Below are 21,716 nucleotides of genomic sequence, written 5' to 3' on the forward strand. Positions count from 1 at the left end.
CGTACATTCTGCACTGCTGTGCGTATATTTTTATATATGTACATTGCATGTATGAGATGGAGCATTATAAAGAACCGACCAAGCATGTTTATGTTCTAGATGCTACCTCTATTCAAACTTGTAGTTCAAGTATTATATGAAATATCATCCGAAACTCGCACTGACCCTTTTTTCATGCTGCTGCAACATGTGGCATGGGTCAACTCGTTTTATGGAAGAGGAGCGGGAGATCATGCCGAAACCAAGACTATAAAGCAATTAGTATCAACTGAGGCCTGAATAAAGGGCTGATCTGGCAAGCAAGATGAAGCAATCCCCCTATATTTTGTGCACACTTGAAGATGTTTATCTGTAGCGCTGATGAGGCCAGTGACTCGTATTTGGAAAGACCTTGACAACCTTTACTGATTTTCAATCTTGTACACTTGCGCATCTCTCTGCTCACGAGTAATTGTTCTCGAAATAGATCCTATAAACATCGTTCTCAAAAGCTATTTAGATGCAGGTGGTTTTTCGCAAACGATATAATACCCAAAAGTAACACGTCTTTTCCTTAACGATCATTAAATTAGTGCGTGTTGAATACGTCGCAAATTTTGCAAATTCGCTTCAACATTCGTATTGTCGGATTGCCAAAAAAATAGAAGTTCTTTTCAAAGATGGCGTTCAACCGGTCGATTGTATGATCTCAAATAATCACCCAAATTCTCTTGAAGCCACCGTAAGAAGGAAGAGATTTTAACTGTCATTTTATAAATGCTGAGTGAGCTTTTCTGCTGACAAGGCTAAATTATTTGACTACTTAGAAAAAGGCGAAAAGAACAGGACGCATTTAAAGACCAAGAGCGGCAGAAGTGTTATCGAGCTTAAAGTTGACATTCATTATTCTGACATTTAACAGATGTGTGCTAAGCATACGTTAGCATACGGTCGGGTTTAAAATGAGATCAAGTCAGGCATGGCGTCAATGGATGAGGACAGATAAACACTAACGTATGATACCCCAGTATCATGTCCAATTTCAACTTTACTTGATTCGATAGTGTTGCTACAGGCCGTTTTCTGTAGTAATGCATTGACTAATTCAGGCATGTTTGGGTGACACCGAAGCCGAGGCTCATCTCCCCGAGGTTGAATTACAAATTTCGAACTCCACGCATCATATTTCGAAACAGACATACGTTGCATACAAATCTGAAGAGGGATCGAAAACCTAACGCATTAGCATTGAAGTTCGTATTTTTATCGCGATTTCATTCCCTTTGAATTAGCCATGATAGAAACCATGGATTTAACAGTCAAGAACAAATATGGATAACCAATGCGACATCATTTTCTAACATTGGCATTTTATTTAGTGTCAATATCAGTCTTAAACGATAGGCCTCTACATGTATTTATTTTATGCCCTGGCTACAGGTATGTCATGATTCCCCTTATTGCCGGCTTCAGCAAATAAGTTCAACTGTTTACGTTTAGAAAAATAATTGAAAAACGTTTTCTCTTTAAGTAGGCCTACTTCCATTGAACAGGTAAGGTCATTTACATTTTCAGATATCTTATTTAGCAATTTCAAAATTAATACCTCCTGTACACAGGAATCGGATATAACTATGCACAAATCTAAAACAAACCGGTAACGGAAAATGAACAAGACTATCCATTATAAACATCTAGGAATCCTTTACAGCTTGCTCCGCAATGGTTTTTAAAGACTGTTTTCCTTTCTGAAGATGATACAAACGGAACTAGTGCCTTTAGGTCCGACTTCTGCGGAAACCAGACTCTTGATTAGCATCGCTATCGCGTATTAAACCACTGACACACTTCCTTTCAGATCGTCTGCCTCTTCCTTTATCAGTCATTAATTATATGGGTTTTTTTTTATAGAGAACTTGGTTATTTAATAGGTTTTAAGAAATTCAGCTATTTTCAATTCTTTATGCGTAAGAGTTTTAAAGTTCCCTTTTATGAAGTTTGCATCGAAAGAGAACTCAACAGCATCAGTTGTTCTCAGGAACGTTCCCTTGAAAAAAAATAACTGCGGAATCAAGATTTTTTTCAGAGGAGGATTAGGTTTGAACACAAAAATTCTTTGGATTCAATGTTACCCTCAGTCATATTCTTTAGACAAAAGCTTTGGTTGGCAAATTGGTAGCAGGAAGCAGCAAACAAACCGCTTTACATCACGTGGTGTGTTTTTGCACCCAATCGGCTACTCTGGTAAACATCCACCCGCCAGCAACATGGCAGTAACTTCCGTACAGCCGAGCAGTTGTCCCCACCATTTCCGAGCATGAATAAGGACACGTGAAGGTTGCCGAATGGATTTACAGAAAACAAGGCATCGCACTGAACCCCAGGTGTTAATTAAAATTCATTCTCATACAAGTGTCCCCGGTGAGCGCGTCACCACATTTATTGCTTTCCAAGAGTTTGCATGATTCCGAGTATTTTCAATAATCTGATTGCCTTTGGAGTTTTATTAGAAATTGACAAGTCGGGAGTTGCGCCAGTGGCAAATTTATGATGAGGGGAACACATGCATATTTAAGCTTTGAACACCAATTCGTGTAAAAGAAACGAAGTCATCAACGCGAAGTCATTGGGAAAACTGTCGTAGGACTGGACCAACGTTTTACATGATGGAAAACTTGCAAAGCGTACAGTCAGCTTGAAACTGAGGGAACACGATCTCATGATATTCATTGAGGAACGGCGCACGCAACTACAGTACATGTATGTAAGACGAAAAATACGTCACACCAGTTCTGATGATTGGTCAGAAATACACCACAATATAACCCTGGAGGAACAAATGTTCCTAGCGATTAAGGCAAAGCGACACTTTTGAAAGTTCTATTCACCGACTTACAAAACTTTTCCTCGTTTTAGGTGATAGTGATCAAAGCACTTCAAACTTTCAAGAGTACAACTGCGATATGACGCAGCGATCATGGCAAATGATTTTCAATTTCAATAGGAGAATAACTTTTGTGAACAATATTTAAAACTTTCTATCGCCCACCAGCTAAATGTAGTTTTTCGAAATCCAAAATAAACACGATCAAGAGAAACATCGGCTATGATGCAGCATTTATTACCAGCGTCAAAAGTCCCATGGCCTCAAGGTCGGAGTGCAGGTAAAGTCAAAAATGATATTATGGTGTTCAGTTTGTTACAATGTGTCAGATTGAAAGAAGAATGCAAAGTATTGCACCGATGTGCATCTTACATGTACATGGTGGCAGTCCAAACAACTGGCCGTTACACAATTTAACGGACGCATAACACCTCTCACTTTTATTCACCAGACACACAGATACTCCTCTGTGAGAAAATCAATAAACCATTTACTGTTCAAAGAAGAAGATAGAAACATGAAACAGGAGACAATTTCAATATCACAAAGTAGAAAGTTGTCCACTCTTCTCCTTTCTCATCTGGGGAATGGTCGAGTAAAGCAAGTCAATCTTGGCAAACTCAAGTGCTATAATGGGAACATCCTGTTTGCAGGAGGACCACAGGCAGGATTCCACTGACTGAAAACAAATGGGTAAAAGCCAATTTGAAATATTTGGGAAAAAAATTTATTGATGAGTTGCATGTTTTTTACAGTTTGTGAGGGAAGGTAGGGGCTATTTTACTTTTGGTTGAGCATCGGGATATTGGGCGATGTTTTGAGGACTAGTAAATGCTTTTACTGAAAACGCCAGGCCTTAGCTTACATAACTGAAAAAAGTCGTTACTAGTTATTATTCATAGCACTTAATGTCTTAATGACAATTCAGCATACCGAAGTGCATCTCAATATGCGTCTGAAATATACAAAATAAAATGACACGCGGCTCCAACAATGCAGGAAGATTTTTAATGTTGAATTGGTCTTTGTCCTGTCAATATCATCAGACCAAGTGTGCATAAAGTCACGAACTTTATTAGCAGTATCAAAAAGGTATTACTCGAAGGAATTTGTTTTTGCCTATATTCATACAAAACATGTAGGTATTTTATTCCACCTCCAAGATATAATTGATATAATCTGACAAGAACTGGTGTCGTATAACTTCAGTAAGTTGCTATTCATGAGAAAGATGCCTTGATCTGCATCGTATTATGTCCATGTGATCACACATAAAAAAATAATGCTGTTATTGTTCGCAATATATTTAAACATCTCACAATTTTGTTGCCGAGATGCTTTGACGTCAAATATATCATCCCATAGTCATATTCTGTCAACAATATTATCCACAAATTTGAGAATAGGAAGTTGCCGTCGTGTAATTTTTGTGATCTCCATGTCTGCCCACAATCACTGTACTATTTTGCTTGTTGTATTCAATGCGGGGAAAACTTTTCTCTCAGCCTGGTTACCAAACGCCTCCCTGCTCATTTCAGAACTTCGCCAATTCCTGCAACAATGTTGGATTGTTGCTTCGTCTGGTTGGATACGAGGCTGCTGTTTTCGGGCAGACCCTGAACAAGACACGGTGATGTCGAAAGCTAGTCTCAACAAAATTCTATTTTGAGCTATAAAATATGGTGTTATTTTAAACTTTCTTTGTAAATCTTTTTTTCAACATTTAAACAATATGTTATGTTTTAGGATCTTTGTTCTATGGATGTAATGGGGTTTTGCTTTGAAAAATGCTTGGCATTCTATTCGAAATAACATGACATTACTTGTAGGGAGACTTAAACGGAACGAGTTTCCTCTAAAACCTTTACTGCATGTATAGCTACAAAAGATGGTGTTATGTTAAACTTTCTTTGTAAATCTTTTTTTCAACATTTAAACAATATGTTATGTTTTAGGATCTTTGTTCTATGGATGTAATGGGGTTTTGCTTTGAAAAATGCTTGGCATTCTATTCGAAATAACATGACATTACTTGTAGGGAGACTTAAACGGAACGAGTTTCCTCTAAATCCTTTACTGAATGTACAGGCTGGTGCAAATGCCTTTATTCATATGGAGTCAGATCGAATGTGAATTACAAAAACGTAACAAAAGTATGCGTTTGTATTTTCATGTGTCTGTAAGGATAAATTATTTTTAGTTGGGATCACCCACTTAAATATCATATATCTAATGTTTACGCCCAAAACACCCGTGCTGAGTGCACTGCACAAGTTTTATAATATTAGTAATTATCAACTTTATGGCTGCCATTCCGCGTTCAACAGTTTCTTTTACTCAGAATGACTAAATTGACTGATACGCCTACTGTTACAATAAGGAAACACAAATTACAGTATTTACTGAAGGGTTTACCCGTATTTTGCAGTTTAATGTGTTGACGACGCTTTTGATTGAGGCATTATTATGCAGCTTGGAGCAAATCTCGGTATTCTTTAATAGATTTATGACGCTCAGTTGGGATTATTTGTATTGGTACATGTGATTCTTACAAAACAGACCTGTGCATTTGCATGAGCAGCTTCACTATTAACAAATGAAATGGTCCAGGGACCATGTGATTACCTCGGGTAATGTGATGCATGCCATTTGCAGTGAATATTGGGAGAACAGTTTCTTGCTAGTTTCACCATTTTTGATTCCATGAATGATATCATTCTTCTCGGCTCAATGGCACAAAAGAAAACGGAGGCAAACGGACGACGATGGACGACGACGACGGACGACGGACACCAGGGTATCGTAAAAACTCCCAAGAGGTGAGCTAATAATTTGATTGATGCTAGAGCGAAATATCGATATCAATGCTAATTAACCATTTATCTTCTAAATATCACGAAATGACAACTTGGACATTTTCTAAAAATATCAAAATGTTTTGAAAATTTTCTTAATGAAATGGAAGACAATGTCAGTCTGAGTACTGAACCCAGATTTTGGGTGAAAACATCCAAGTCTATTTGATTGAGAGGGAATATCGTTTTCCACATATTTTGAAGAATTACTGCCAAACCAGCATTGATATAAAAGTTTCGCTTTAACATCCATCAGATTATGTATCTATCATCAATATCCCGCATTTTCAGCGTTATATCACGCACAGTTTGCGGATTTGATATGCTCTCAGTTTTGGTTAACCCTCAACTGCCCAAAAGCTGTCCAAAAGGGTGGTAATTATATTTCATTAACACAATCAATGTTGGGCTTGGCAACCTATCGTCAGACATGTCAGAACCTGGTTTAGTGTCACATTTACGTTCTCGAGACAGTCCTCATGCCATCATGCGTGTCCAACATTCAAATGATCGAACTGACAACTTTGTTAGACTTGAATTTCGCGAACGATTTCTTAGAAATTTCTCATTATCCTAATCAGTGTTTTTGCTTTCCCAGTCATGGTTCCCAACAGAACACACCAGATTATTTTCTCTTGCTGGTTTCGCGCGATACGTTGCAACTGTTGATTATTTTGATGAGAACAATTGATTTGATGCAGATCTCTGTTGCAGGAGGAATTACTTGTCACTGATTTCTTCTAAAAAGTCACTGATTTCTGTAAAAAGCTAGATTATCTTGCTTTCCAATAACGATGAATCGCTTTGATCTCGATAGGTATTTTGTTTTGATGAAACATCTGTTTTTTTATTTTGAAATCTCACGGAATTTAAGTTTATTTGAAACTGCACTGAGCGTCATTACACTATATAATGAGACGAGGATGAAGTATACCTAATCTACAGGTCAAGTCGCATCGAAATGACACATTTGGGACCAGATTCACTATTATTCTTGGTGGAGAGGGTGTCCGCGATTCCAATGCACATGTTCTTTCCAATTGCGAATGTGATTTGCCAGTTTTCTTCACGACGATCGTTGTAAAAATACTCGCAGCACGATACAGACCTCAATCAGTGGTAACTTCAGTCAAAAAAAGGAAAGCAGTAAGTTGAAGTGTCCTTTGACGCTTTGAATCAGAACCGCGGTCGACAGAAGTTCGAACAAAATATTAAGATTTTGCATCTGGTTACGCATGCGCATGAATATGTCTACCTTGATTGCGGCTTGCTTACATTGGTTACTCACATTGCGCCTTGGCGAGTCCATGTCAAATGTCCTGTCGGTCGCACTGTGTAAGTAGGACAAGTGAGATAATCTTGTTTTTAAGGAGATATGTTCAATTTTACAAAGTAGGGTTGCGTTAACATACAAAATTCATAACTACAGCACTTTGGGAATATAACACGATTACAAAGCATCGAAGATTTGTTTGCCCTGTTTTTTTCCTTCTTGTTTTGTGTTCGCTTAACGGGTTTCTGACGCAGTGATATTGACATAGCAAGGCTGCACCCAAGTGTCTGGTGAAAAGGTGGCTAACGCTGCACTATATGTTGCAGCCGCCCCTGCTACTACTGCCACGGCGATGATCTCGTAATTAAGTACTCGCCGATGCAGGGAAATGCTCCTGAAAAAAAGAAAGTACTGTGATGAGGCCAACTAGACAATAAAATCAATGCACGATTCTTTCCACTGCACTTGGCCGGACACGAACATCCTCTTTCTCACTGTGCACATGAGTTATATTGGAAATATACCAGGAACACAAAACATTACTAAATAAGTACTGCAAAATTCTTTTTCGCACACTTTCATAAAATTGAAAGCCATGAATACACAAATGAAAACCCGACAGGGCTACCATGGTCCTTACCGCTCATGCCAATCCCCCTTCATTCTCACCAACTTCTCGTAGAAAATGAGGGGGAGTACAAAGACCAACAGTGTCATGGTCGACCCGCCGACTAGAGAAAGAATGTTGCCAAATCTTGGTATTGTTTCGGCGATGAAGACGGCTATGGCCACAAAAACAGAGCGGAAGGCGACTCGCTTGATTCCAAAAGCTACAAGGCCGATGTTAAAAGCGGATTGTTACTATAGTATAGGCAACAACATCTAACAAACAATATCAAAAACAGAACGTGCAAGCATATCAGAGAACATGCACCATCGATAAAAAAAAGCAATGAGTGAAGTCGGGGCCACGTGACAAATGCAGTATTAAGAACTCTTTGGCCGAAAGATTCACTTCTACCATAAAGAAATAAACATAAAGGTCTCACTAATCCTTTATGCTTCTACTTACCATTCTCTATTTTTAGAAACTTTTCCGATTCTTGAAATACTGGGTTAAGGTTAATAACAGTGGCAGTGAGTAGGTGTACCATCAGCAAAATTTGGACAACGATGATTAGGGGAGTCCCATGATCCAAGTTATTTATTGTTGTGATGATATTGTCATCTGCAATGTTACCAAACACGAGGTAGCCCATGAGTGCAACAGGCAGATAGGCCAGGGATGTCACTGCAAAAAAATACAGAAAGGTTAGAAAGTTACTGTTCTCTCACTATAGCGAGTCGCCGCTCTACAATTTTAACCGTTATTTTCCCCAACCAGTACGATGGTGCGTACGCAGCGTGGTGGGAATAAACAATACATACTTAACGCTGACGCTCGGGTCCTTGTGGTTTCCTTAATCGAGAGGTTCTGCTGATTTCACGTGAATTTATTGTTTCCTTACCAGAAAGACAACAAATGTAAAATAAAAGCTCAACGCCTTAGACGAATGTCTCAGAGAATTCCAAAATGTACATATGATATTTTATATCATAAATCAATAATGACCATTTATTTATGCTTCTATTGTACTTGTAGAGAGTAACAATATTTGGCGACATATCGTTGTGAAGTAAAACATAGGAGAAAACCGGCAGGCCAGTACGTATGTAAGAATACCTACGAGAAAAAGAAACAATAACAGTCTTGTAGAACGTCTTTCTATTCTCCATATCGATATGTATGGTCGGTAGGCCCATGTGGCCAGAGTAAGTATAGGTCACCTTTCCAAAGGCCATCATGAAGGGTCCGATGTAGACTGGGTTATATTTCGGTGGACTTGGCGCCTTTAGAATAGTGAGGCCCATGCTGACTAGAAGCAGGATACAGGCTATGAGGGTACTGATGCCCGAGCCTACAGCTACAGAGCTGAAAGGCAACAAGACATCTGAATCAAGAAGCTGAAATCTCTCACTTACAATATGTTGTTAACGGAGTAAAAGATACATAAACAATTTCAAAAAGCTATGAGGTGGAGCGCGAGGGGGTATCCTCGCGATATAGAAATTTCCCAGTATTTTAGCCGTAAAATACCACTTTTAATAGAACATGCCCACTATACTCTGCGCGACACGTTGCTCGTATGTACATGTATATGATGCAAACATTCAAGGTTCGACAGATTCCATCTTACCCCATGTCTTTTGGTGTCCCCAACCAAGAGAGGGGCAAAACCACAGCGGAGAATATCAGCATCCACAAGCAAATGTATGTATTGATGTTGGTATCTTTGAACAAAGTCTGAAGAATTTCACCACCAAGGATGATAAGAACGAGCGAAACTCCAACGAGAGATACGCCATTGGTCACGGACACTAAGTACCTGTAAATAAAAAAGATACATAGAACTGCTTTGCGTAAACCCGAAAATGACGCTTTTCGTCTCCCCTTAGGCCGGAGGCCGTTCTCGGGAAAACAAAGAACATACTCTCACCCTTGAAATTGACATTCACTTCGTTTTGAAAGAGTCCCAATTGCTTTAGGATTACAAGTACTAGTCAAAATGGCGGTACCTATGATCAATCCTTAAAACCTACCTGCCAGCCTTTCCAAAAGTGTGGAACCCAATGGTAGGGTAAGGATCGTGGACATGGTGGCGAAGGCTATACCGTTCCTCAACTATGTTCCAACACTGGGCTAAAGTAACTGCCGTGTAGGTAGCAATGACACAGAGAAATGCAAGTAGGGGGACGCCGATTATGCCTGAAATGCAGAGTCCTTGAAATATCAGGAAGCTTGTGTAGTTTTCTATTCTAATAGTACAACAATAAGACTCCCTCCCCAAGAAACCTCCGAAATATTTTTGCTGCTGCTACGTGGTACATGAGACAAGTTACAAATTCGCCGGCATCGCGTACATGTCTGTCCAATAAAAAGGTGAATTGTTAAATATGCCTTACCCATGTCAACGACAGCCTTTGGCATCGCCAACACTCCGATCCCAGTGAGCTCACCGAGAATATAAATACTCCCAGTTAGCAGCGTCAGTCCTTTTTTCTTTACTTTCTGTCCTTCCTGCTTTCCATTAGTTTGTTCTTCACCCAAAGCATCATCTACTTTTTCCAAAGGTTTGTATTCGTTTGAATCTTTGTGGTGCAGTTTTAATCTATCCATCCTTACTCTGTGCAACGTCTGCTTCTACTCATAAAGTTATTCCTATTAATTGAAATTCAAGTCGAACTGATCGTATGGACATATGTATTCTTTCTGCGTTCTTTGCTGTGAGGCAAACTATTGGTCAAAAAGAGAAAATAGCTGAAATTTCCTGCTGTCACCGAAGGTGAAACATTCTGATCTGAAGTGGATGAGTTTATGTTTTGCCATCACCATCAATGGTCTTTCACGGCGTCAACGCTCCAGAAACATGTTTATCCAGCGTAGTATTTATTCCTGTAGTTAACTGAAGTATATCAGCCAATGTATCGGCGTTTTATAATTTCACTTTAAACTAGTGTTTTTGTATTTCTGGTTTACCTCGTTACAAGTACATGTAATTGGACCGATGGATATATCAGTCGAATTGACACGTTTCCAATTATAGGCTATAGGTTCGTCCACAGCGATGTATAGGACCAGACCTACATTTTTTTTACAAAATCGTGATGCTTAATACTAATACAGTGTAACGTGCTAGCCTACAGAACAAAATTCAGCTCCTGGATAAGTTTACAAGGCCAAAATGTGGTTTTACATACCTTTCCTAAGCTATAACCAGTAGCCTAATTGCCTAGTAGCCTAGTTGAGCTGAAAGGGTGGATGTCGTCCTGGGTGCCGACAAATGGTACCCAGGTTCGAGATCGACTGGACAATAAGCACCCTGGGTGCCAGTACACTAGACAAACAACACCCAGCTTCTTCTTCTACACTTTTTCTATACCTACAACCGAGGTTGGCCCCACGCTGACGGAGGTCACGTGTCACGATAACCATAATAAAAATAAAAATAAAAATACGCAGCAAATCCATTCATTTTGTCATCACACAATTTTTCATTCTCTGAATATATCCCTCCTACATACCTTTTCTGAATAAATCATCCCAAATGTGCTTTCAAAGACCTATAGGCCTAAACGCGTTTTTTTCTGTTTATCTGTTCTTTTTATTTCGCGCACTGCTAATGCCGCAGGTACCACGGCGCAAGATAAAACGAAATTGCAAGAAACGTCCTCGTCCCTAAGATCCGTAAGCCAGGCAAAAAGAAGCTAGGTGCTGTTTGTCTAGTGTAATGGCACCCAGGGTGCTTATTTATGGGCGGTTATTTCCGCATAAATAGAGGTTGTCTCAAATAGACATTTTATGTCGTGTTATGACTCGAATAGACGTTTGGTGGCGCTCGTTTTAACGGAGACGTACCTGAAATAAACATATTGTGTCGTATCTCAAATAGACATACACTCAAATAGACGTCATTACCAGCAATCCCCAACTTTATTATGCCGCTGCTAAATGCAGGCGCTACGATCGAGTTTGACACGTGACCCAATTTAGCCAATCAGAGCGTTCATCGAATAATAAAATATATTTTTAGTACAAGAAATCAATGCCTTTTGTCAGTTTTATGCCTTCAAGTTGTGGGTTCACAATTTTGAATGTGTTCCAGCTCATCAAAAGAACAGGGTTTTGTCTAGAATCACGGTTTTCCGAGTTTCTCCTTGTCAACACTGTCAGGAACCCCCCCCCCCCCCCATCCTATCTACCTAGCCAACACCCAGACAGAGGTTACCAAATGACAGAGCTGAGAGAGCCCAAACATCTGAGGAATCCATGCAACAGCAAAAGCTTTGGCAAATATGTTGAAGAGAAGGATGCAATATAATATTTCGGGCTTGGTCACCCGCCTACCCCCCCCCCCCCTGACATGACCCTTCCCAGCCCTAGTGTCCTTAATTGAACCATCCAAAGCTAGGGATCTTAGGCCATAAAGTGGACAAATAAAGCAAGAAGTTATCAAAGGGCAGTCATTCTCATATCTTCAAAGATCACTTGAGGTCCAGCTTTTCATGTATGTTGATGTTTGGACATATATTCTCTCCTCAAATCCACTTGGGACGCCAATTTGGACCCCCCTGTGGACATGGAAAAATTTTCAATTTTCCCAATGGCCTGTGTTTCAGTATACTCAGTATGATGCTGCCTTCTGCAGGAGCTATCGGCAAACTAAATTTGCAAACTCTATGTGATTCAAAAAGGCCACAGAAGTCGGCCAATTTTCATGTTTTCTTAGAATTTACATTAGGAAAAATTGCAATTCACGTGGTATTTTCAACCCATAGGTGGACATGGAAAAATTTTCACCAATCAACTCAAAATTTGGCCTGCAAATGCCTTGATAGTCATAGAATCACATACGCTATCGGCAACTAGGCTTTAGTTACACAGAAAGCCGTGAGATGTCTCTCACCTCGATCTGCTATAGAAAACGTATGCTTGGCTCTGGAAGGGAGTTTGGCGCATGCGCAGCTAAAAGGTTGGGAATTGCTGGTAATGTTTGGTGGCGCTCGTATCTCAAATAAAGCGCCACCAAACGTCTATTTGAGTGTATATCTATTTGAAAAACGCCACCAAACGTCTATTTGAGTTATACACAAAAATCAGAAAACACGACAATATGTTTATTTGAGATACGAGCGCCACCAAACGTTTATTTGAGTGTATGTCTATTTGAAAAGCGCCACCAAACGTCTATTCGAGTCATAACACGACATAAAATGTCTATTTGAGATAACCTCTATTTATGCGGAAATAACCGCCCATACTTATTGTCCAGTCGATCTCGAACCTGGGTACCATTTGTCGGCACCCAGGACGACATCCACCCTTTCAGCCCTAGTTAACTGACATACCAGTACATCATGTACTGTATATCTAATCATATGCTCACATGTAACTACATGAATTTTTAACAACCCGAATACGGGCCCGTATGCGTATATCATCTTATTACATAAAAGTTTGGTATTGCCTATATTGCATAGTAACCTACATAGAGAAGGATGGGCCAGACGACACCAGCAAATGTTGCGATCCACGACTCATACGACACACGACTAAAATAAAAAATTGCAGAATGAATTAGGCCCACATTGCATGTATAAACATGTATATAAAATCGGTAATGATGACATCGGTGGATATGTGGCCGTCTTCTTGACGAGGCCTATATATGCGCACCTTGACCTACGACTATATAAATGTCAATGCCTGCACTGACATTATGGTCACCTAGGCCTAGGCCATTGTTTTGGCGATCCTGACCTCCTCATGGTCGTGAGGAGTCCTTCTGTGCACGCCATAACAACTATGCAACTCGGACATCACAGATAAAAGTGAACTTAACCCACCATTTTGGTTGTGACTCTGTCCTCAAAAGACCATTGGGAGCAATGGAAATTATTTAGACACAACGGATCACTTTCCATGCAACAGGATGTTCGTTATGTATTTTCATAACAACAATATTGTTATCGTGCTCAGCGAGGCATTTTGTTGAAGGAACAGGGAATAAAAGCAGGGCTGAAATTGACTCGTTTTAGGATTCTACTTTGTCAATCGACATGATACTTTCTTATGATCCAGAAGTATTAAGGTAGCAGGAAGGGTTGGGCGTTTGTGGTTTTTGAGTCTGAGGGGGTTGATGTCTGTTGACTGTGCTTTAAGGCCTATCGAAAGGGCTCAACTACAAGTGGCATTGAAATGGGATGATAAGTTCAATAATGATATAGAAAATAAATTGAATAAAAAGCAGCATAGCATCAGTATCCGAGATGTGGACTGATAATACTTCCACTTTGAAAAATTAGAAAAATGTAAGCAATGTGGAGTTTGATTCATTTTTTGGGTGAAAAATGCCACATTTGTTGGAAGAAACCAAGAGGCACGAGCACACATGGTACATAGGAATGAATTTGACATTCATAAAATTTCAATATCAGCGCACCTGATGCTATGAATTTAAGGTGAAAAGAAAGAGTGAAACAGAACATGTTCAGATTGGGAACATTTTCCATTGAAGCCAAAGTGGTCGCCATCTTTGGTTGTTGTCACTCATGGCCAGAAAACGGTAGGTATATTTGGGTCGAAAAAACAATATTGATCACTTTCGATTACCTGCATTTCATGACGTCCTAAATGATTAGCTGATGCAATTGAACGTATTCGACTTTCAAAGAAATCGGACTGGTATAAAAACCATAAAAGAGTGATTTGTTATGATACGATTTCATGGAAGATGTCAACACAGAAAATCATGGCGTAGTAATACAAAGTTTCACTAAAAGTTTATTTCGTTAAATTCACGGGAATTCGAAGTGTAAAAATGCACTAGGCGTGTAGATATCAGTATTTATAATTTTTTAAGTACATTGTATCATGTTTTATAGCTAATTAGCTGCTTCTGATGCACTATCTGAAACTACTTTTGCTCCGCGGAATTGTAATTCCGTTTCCGACGAAGGTGCTGTGCGGCTCCATATATCACAGTGAAAAGTTTAAATGTGTAATTTGTATCATTTTTCATGAATGAAAACCACATCAAGGATGGCAAGGTGATGCAGAAGAACGAAAAGTACATGTAGACAGTGTGGATCAGTAATCGCGTAAGTTTTATGCATTGTAGGTGCCATAATAGTCGTCCATCTCGGCCTACTGATTTGTTTACAATGCGCATGCATGCACACCATAGACACCATGTACACATGGCCATGAGTGACAACAACCAAAGATGGCGACCACTTTGGCTTCAATGGAAAATGTTCCCAATCTGAACATGTTGTGTTTCACTCTTTCTTTTCACGTTAAATTCATAGCATCAGGTGCGCTGATATTGAAATTTTATGAATGTCAAATTCATTCCTATGTACCATGTGTGCTCGTGCCTCTTGGTTTCTTCCAACAAATGTGGCATTTTTCACCCAAAAAATGAATCAAACTCCACATTGCTTACATTTTTCTAATTTTTCAAAGTGGAAGTATTATCAGTCCACATCTCGGATACTGATGCTATGCTGCTTTTTATTCAATTTATTTTCCATATCATTATTGAACTTATCATCCCATTTCAATGCCACTTGTAGTTGAGCCCTTTCGATAGGCCTTAAGAGAGACTAGACATGGCGCCAGTCTCTCTTAAAGCACAGTCAACAGGCATTTGGTCTCAGTATTTGGGTAAGTACAGAATCAAGCCAGCTCAGAGAGCAATGATTGAACGATGCTGTGGACAAGTCCAAGGATACTGCATCAGTCACGACCAACTTCTCATCAGAAAGCGTCACCACCAGCACATTCAATGTTCAGTTCCAACCTGTACCAGTCCAATGCACGCCTGTCATGGTCAGGCAGTGGTCAGCTTAGCGCGATATGGAACATTCTTCCGAAACTCAAGCGAGGGAAGTCTGCTCATTAGAATATCTCGCGCACTGCTCCTTCTTGTCAAACATCGTAGTGAAATCGTAATGGAAAACGTCTGGCTTTGCGCCAGACATTGAGACTAATAAGTGAAGAACTAATAGGTAAAGAACTTCTACTTGCGCGAGACTGCTGTGATAAAATTATCATTGCAGAGACTCCGGTGACGTACACATATATTTTTTACAATCAAAAATGCCCTCAAAAGACGACATGGAATGATTATTTTATTGATATTTCCTACTATATACCTTCCAATTATCAATTTATACAAATAGATCGGCGTTAGGTCGCATGCTTTTCTTTCCTGGTGACACTATAAAGCAAAATAGTTGCAACCCTGTAAATGCGCTATAAGTCCAATAATAAGTGACGGTGACCCGTTATAAGTGTTCGTCAGCTTCGCTTTTTTGCCGCTACGCGGCGCTTTGGGCCCTTGCGTCGAGACTTCTAGTTGGAAAACAGGCTGGTTTGGCAAGCCTTACACCCCATGGATGGCTACACCAGAATACTAAAGGCGACATAAGTTCAAATTCAAAGACTGCAAATTCAACAAATATATTAACAAGGCTAAAACTCGCTGTGTTGCTCAAGTTGATGAAGACTTGCCGGAGAGTGGCTGCCAACTCAATAAATTGGGCACAGCGGGAAAATACCACTCGACAACGATGTTAACCAAAACGTCCAACCAGGCATCCGCTCATAATTTTACCAAAAATCTCTTCAACTTCGAATTTGTGTCTCTTATTTATTCTCATCAAGCATTAATTCTCATGCGATTGATTCCATATGGCAAGCTTTGAAGCTATAATAATGTTTTGGGTTGAGTATTGTCGCCAAGGTCACTATGATTTGTCCGCCATCCTGCAGCGGCTCTGGAAAAGATTCATAAGACGGCGGCTGCTGTCCATTGGTCTTGGAAACTAAAATGCCCGAGATTTACTTTGCTTAGATTTCATTTACAATGTTGGAAACCATTCGCACAGGTGTGCAAGGGATAGTAGTCCTAGGGCTGATAGTCCGTTTAACAATAGCCCGCATTGCTAAATGTTTTGGTTAGGGTTAGCGGTACAATAGATCATGCTGCTTAATTGGTCAAATACAATGCTACCGGACTATGACTCCAGGGGGACTATATCCGCTGTCACACCGGCCTTGAGTGCTTTCACATGACGTCATCACCTGCCATGCTCGAGGGACAGACAAAGGAAAGGACTCAATGGCCATGAGAACATTTGATTCAGTGGAGTCAGGCATGACAAATCATTGTTCTACCCTCAAACATGGCTGGCGGTGAAAACACTCTGACTATAGGCCAGTTCTACGGGCTGAAGTGTAAGCCGCTACACTGCTCATTGCAGTCAGAGCTATGCAAGATTCTGTTGCAGTCAAGTATTTTTGCAAGAATCTTATTTAAAGAAATGATGGTCCAATCGGGAGCTCTTTTCTATGAAAAACCAACATGTACCCCTTTACAAAGTAGTTCTTCAAACAAAATACGATTTGCGAGCCAGACATAAACTATTAGATATATACCACGTTGCTCATTGATTGGATTAAGCATTGGCTTTGAAGGTATGTGGATACGTGAATGACAGTCTTAATGGACCTTAATGAACTCATGCACATGAGAGGAGTCTGTTAACCAGATCTTACACCCTGGACACTGCGTTGAGATTATGTTCCTTACTAGCATACCACTAGTCGACAAACGTGTCCCTACCTCTTCTACGAGTACCAAAGGCAAATTACGACTATCAAAACCCTAAAAATGTTACCTTTCCACCAGGCAAATGTTGCTTAAGTGTTTATTTTGTGGACTGTGAAAAATGATACCCCCTACTTCCTGTGTCCTTTAAATTCCTTAGCACGTCCACCAGTAATACTGTTTTCGACCAGTTTCTGAGGGAAAGTGAATTTCAGCTAGTGATTTCACCTAACCACGATAGCTGAAGATAAAAAAATTAAAAGTTTAAAGTTAAAGTTTAGGGTTTATAGTCTGATATCAACTACGATATAGGTTATCATCCGACTTTACACTTTAACCCCAGTCTGTCCTGAAACCTTTCAGTAGACCTCAGGTGAGCTGCTCAACCAGCGCTACAATCTCAGCATTTCAGACCAGTGTAATGTTTTTGAGTGTTTCTGTTTTTGAGTGTTTCCCCTCATTGTTTGGGAACGCTCAAAAATAGATTGACAAGTTTTTCTGTGTATCCCCCCTATTGAAAAGTCATGGTCTCTCTAGCTGCCTATTGTTTGGAAACACTGACACATGGGAAACAACCACAGATGTTACACCGGTACCCATTTATACACCTGGGTGCAGAGAGGCAAGTAAGACAGAGAGACCAGCCTACAGTCTCACGCCGACAGTGGGGATCGAACCCGGGACCTCTTGACCGCTGGTCGAGAGTCCAAGCCACTACACCACAGCGGCTCCGAACTCTGAACAAGACCTAAACAATCAATCCAGGCAATATGTCTTCAAACAACTCCCAGTCAACCACGAAACCTACTACCCACATCGGAACCATTAACTGATCACAATTTCCTTCCTCGTTTCAATCAAAAGAAGTGTTAAAGATGCATCTCTTTGTTTTGAATCTTTCAATCACATACAACTTCCTGTTTTACAGAAGACGACCGGATGGGGTGCCAATTAGCGTATACATGTACTACGAGGGCCGGGTAGGCTCGTGATCCGCCTGGTTCGTGGATGTCAAGAAAGAACGTCGAAACAGTCAGTGTAAAAATGTCGTCCTAAAGAATTAGTTACCAATCATTTAATTGATGGAGTGTGGGATGTTTTGACAGCGAATTTGGGAAGAACTTGTGTCGCACATATTCCTTTGGTGATTGGTCCTGAATGACAATTTTTTAGTACAGAGTTTCACCAGGAATGACCGAAAGGTCGATGATCAATGTAAACTTAGACAAGTGCACAATAAGAACAGACATACACCTACTAACTGTGCGCATATAGGCCAACGTTCTTATCCTGCTTTAAGGAACAAATGATTATAGGTCACTGATATAAATCGGTTAGATTCTCCACTATGTTGTCAGGCTTCGGTCACCGAATTTGCGCAAAAAAACCGGTTAGATTTTCCACCATGTTGTCAGGCTTCGGTCACCGAATTTGGGCAAAAACTGGAGGCAAAGTCCGTAATTTCGTAAAGTTAGCCGAAAGGCCGAAGAGTCTGCTGACTTCCAACAACACAACGCATATGTACCCAAAGTACGTGGAGGGATATTCCGACGACTTCCCCCACAGGATCGACGTCTCAGGTGTGGAGAAGCAGCAGCTTGAGTCCTACTCTCGGGAAGTCCGACCAAAATTGGACGCACTACTCCTGGAATACGGGGCAGTCCTCTTCAGGGGCCTGCCACTGGATACGGCTGGTGATTTTTCCAAGTTTTTCCTAGGCCTTGGACACAGGCCCATGGATTACATTGGCGGCGTCTCTCTGCGATCTAAGATTGCACCTGGTATTGTCGACACAGGGAGTCAGCTGGAACAAAAGGGATTTTTCATCGAACCTCATTGTGAGATGGCTTACTTCAGTAATTTTCCACACATGGTAAGGGTACATCACGTTTCTTTCGAAACCATGATTGCAGCAAAAACCAAAGACCCGTCAGATGACCGCATACCATCATAGTTTTTGTGGCTGAAACACTCAGCTATAGCATAATTTTGAATGTTTGCAACGCTGCCCAGTGAATCCAAAGATTTAGGTAGAAAAGTAAAGTATAGGGCGCACGGGACACCCATGCGGACACACATGCCAGTACTCCTGGGACCATCGCACCATTTGCAATTTCTGCACATTTTTGACTCCGACTTTCTATTTTTAAACCAGTTCTGTCTTTTCGCGGAAGTTCCACCATCTCCCGGAACTGGTGGAGAAAATGGCATCACAGACATGCGAAAAGTACTCAGGCAACTCGATCCAGAGGTAGTGGAGAAATTCACCAGGTTGGGTGTCCGGTATCATCGGTTCCTCCCAGATAGGACAAATCCGAATGCACCGCACCACTACAGCTATTGGCAAGTGGTAAGGAACCTAAACCCAACCTCGCCTTCTAAAGTATTATCACTGGTCGCGGATAAGTCATTGTGTGAAACAACATTGCAGCTACCTCGTTCATTACAATGTATATTGCAATATCCTAGCTAGTCGATATTGCTTCTCTTTTCGTTCTATTCTAAGTCCTTGCTGACCATGTTCACCCTTTCACATTATCCTTGCTTGTTCATCCTTCCATAACAAAGTCAAATTCCTTCCTTCATGTATTTTTCATCCTTCCATGTTGTAGTCCTTACTGGCCTACATTGTACTTTATCCTTCCATATGACAACATTTAGCCTCTATTATCCACGGATGTATAGCATCCTTCCATATCAAAGTCAGTGATGACTTACTTTGTTATGTGTTGCCGTCTATAATAAATTATCCTATTTACAGTCCTTGCTGAGTGAGACTAGGAAAGAAGCAGAGCAAAAACTCGAAGAGACTGGTCACACGCCTGACCTGTATAAGTGGGATGAGGAGGGATCCCTCTATTTCTGGTCCACCCTTCCAGCGATTAGACCCCATCATAGAACAGGTACTAATCAATTACTTGAGTAAAAGGCAGGGGCAGGGGAATTAGATCATCTTTGTGTGACTTATATGCACAGTAAGGGCACTGGGTCATGTTAGATTCACCACTAAATATATTAGTCGTATTTGACGTACCTTGGGATGGGAGAGGCCCCTATTTGATATGATTTTTACAACTGTCACACCAGTTTGGCAAGACCCAACTGCAGCAGATTATAACAAGTTCTTTCTTTTCAGGAGAAATGATGTGGTTTAACCAAATAGACCTCATGCACTGGACCTACTTTTTGAATCAGCCCGATGTCTACAGCGTCCTAAAGGATGAAGACCCAAAGAGATACCCCTTCACAACTTTCTACGGAGACGGAACAGATATAGAGTTAGATGTAATGGAGCATATTCGCGCCACGATTATGAGATGCACGAGAGCCGAGCAACTGAGGCGGGGTGATGTCATGGTGCTGGACAATATGAGCGCCGCCCATAGCAAGTTCGGCTTTACGGGAGAGAGGGTGATGAGGGTAGCTTTGGCAAAATTCGCTGCACAGAAGTGAGGTTTCACAAGAGTGAGAATTTACTCTTCTCGAGACGCGGTCGGTCGAAACCACGAAAAAGACACTTCTCCCAAGCAAACTAGAGGAACTATATAAGTTGTGACTTTTGATATAAATTTTAAAGAGTTGAAATGAAATAAAAAATTGTCATTCTCACAACGCATAGGGCCTCTTCTTGTACATATACTGTCATGACATGCGACCCAGTCTTTACTACTTTTCACTGACTCGCGAATTATCCAGTGGAGAAGTTTGGTCCCATACGATCGCAGTTCAGGCAATTGCTCCGTAAAGAACGGAACGTTTTTTTATAAAAGAGACTGAGAAGGTATCGGACATGGCAATCGCGTCAATATGGCAATCATGATCAGCTAGCCGATACATGTACTTGACCACGAATTATGGAAGACTGATGAAAAAAGAGGAATCTGGAGAACACTCGGGTCATGAACCGTGATGAACGTGAGGACATACTGACTATCGAATTTTATACGGCCACTCGCTTCCACGCCAGAGTGGTAAAAAATTGCCTGCGTCTTTGTGTGATTTTTCTTCTGCAAGTGTGCATGAAATCTTTATATTCTAAGTTGAAATGGCCGTCGCAATAACCATGGAGCAACTTATTACGTCACGGACAAGTGCAAAAAAGCTGATTATACCATTTAATGACCACTCGGATGTCAGAACACCCTTTCGCATGCCCTTACTCATCACGGCGGGAAACAGTGGACGGGGGCATATGGCTGCTGCCCCCCCCCCCCCCCCCCCAAGTGGGTCTGCCCCCTTTGGACGAAAGTTCCATGCGGCCCTGCTTCTCGATGGGGAGAATGATCCCGAATAAAAAACCATACGTAATTTAAAGTATGTGCATATAGCTCTCGTTTCAGTCAAGGCGACCAGACACCGAAGAAAAAGACCTTCATGTAGATCCCCCGATCGAGATCCGTTTATATCGCAACGATGAAAGGTTGTAGCAACAAGTTTGTTTTGCTATTAATGCAATATTCCAGGAAGGCCATATCCCGAGTTACATTGTCCTTCAGTAAACGCTGTGCAAA

At 40.7% G+C, this 21,716-nt stretch overlaps 2 protein-coding genes across 6 annotated transcripts; one reads left to right on the top strand and one right to left on the bottom strand.

Annotated features, from left to right (window-relative positions):
- Positions 1–803: 803 nt before the first annotated feature.
- LOC135498178 (uncharacterized) lies at positions 804–14,341 on the bottom strand. Of its 5 annotated transcripts, none has more exons than XM_064788377.1 (9): positions 14,202–14,341; positions 13,078–13,141; positions 9,995–10,325; positions 9,632–9,797; positions 9,229–9,417; positions 8,719–8,963; positions 8,064–8,282; positions 7,632–7,821; positions 804–7,385 (listed from the first exon to the last, which is right to left on the bottom strand). In XM_064788377.1, exons 3-9 carry the CDS (start codon positions 10,206–10,208, stop codon positions 7,226–7,228), a joined length of 1,383 nt encoding a protein of 460 aa, XP_064644447.1. In that variant the 5' UTR covers positions 10,209–10,325; positions 13,078–13,141; positions 14,202–14,341; the 3' UTR covers positions 804–7,225. The 5 variants fall into 5 exon arrangements, with proteins under 5 accessions (XP_064644447.1, XP_064644445.1, XP_064644449.1 ...); XM_064788375.1 differs by having other exon boundaries at positions 9,995–10,494; XM_064788379.1 differs by lacking the exon at positions 13,078–13,141 and having other exon boundaries at positions 14,202–14,335.
- Positions 14,342–14,548: 207 nt separating this feature from the next.
- Positions 14,549–20,819, top strand: LOC135497861 (dapdiamide synthesis protein DdaC-like). Its single transcript, XM_064787834.1, has 5 exons — positions 14,549–14,689; positions 18,134–19,078; positions 19,361–19,555; positions 19,967–20,108; positions 20,342–20,819. The coding sequence occupies exons 2-5, from the start codon at positions 18,554–18,556 to the stop codon at positions 20,656–20,658; spliced, it is 1,179 nt and encodes a 392-aa protein (XP_064643904.1). The 5' UTR covers positions 14,549–14,689; positions 18,134–18,553; the 3' UTR covers positions 20,659–20,819.
- Positions 20,820–21,716: the final 897 nt, after the last annotated feature.

Source organism: Lineus longissimus, chromosome 13 (assembly GCF_910592395.1).
Source record: "Lineus longissimus chromosome 13, tnLinLong1.2, whole genome shotgun sequence".
Classification (NCBI taxonomy): Eukaryota; Metazoa; Nemertea; class Pilidiophora; order Heteronemertea; family Lineidae; genus Lineus; species Lineus longissimus.

Coding starts and splice junctions, on each gene's coding strand:
- LOC135498178 (XM_064788377.1), bottom strand. CDS start 10,208: ATGGATAGATTAAAACTGCACCACAAAGATTCAAACGAATACAAACCT. Junction 9,418..9,631: donor ACTTTTGGAAAGGCTGGCAG/GTAGGTTTTAAG, acceptor TTTTATTTACAG/GTACTTAGTGTCCGTGACCA. Junction 7,386..7,631: donor AAGGGGGATTGGCATGAGCG/GTAAGGACCATG, acceptor TCTTTTTTTCAG/GAGCATTTCCCTGCATCGGC.
- LOC135497861 (XM_064787834.1), top strand. CDS start 18,554: ATGTTGTCAGGCTTCGGTCACCGAATTTGCGCAAAAAAACCGGTTAGA. Junction 19,556..19,966: donor ACTACAGCTATTGGCAAGTG/GTAAGGAACCTA, acceptor TCCTATTTACAG/TCCTTGCTGAGTGAGACTAG. Junction 20,109..20,341: donor TAGACCCCATCATAGAACAG/GTACTAATCAAT, acceptor CTTTCTTTTCAG/GAGAAATGATGTGGTTTAAC.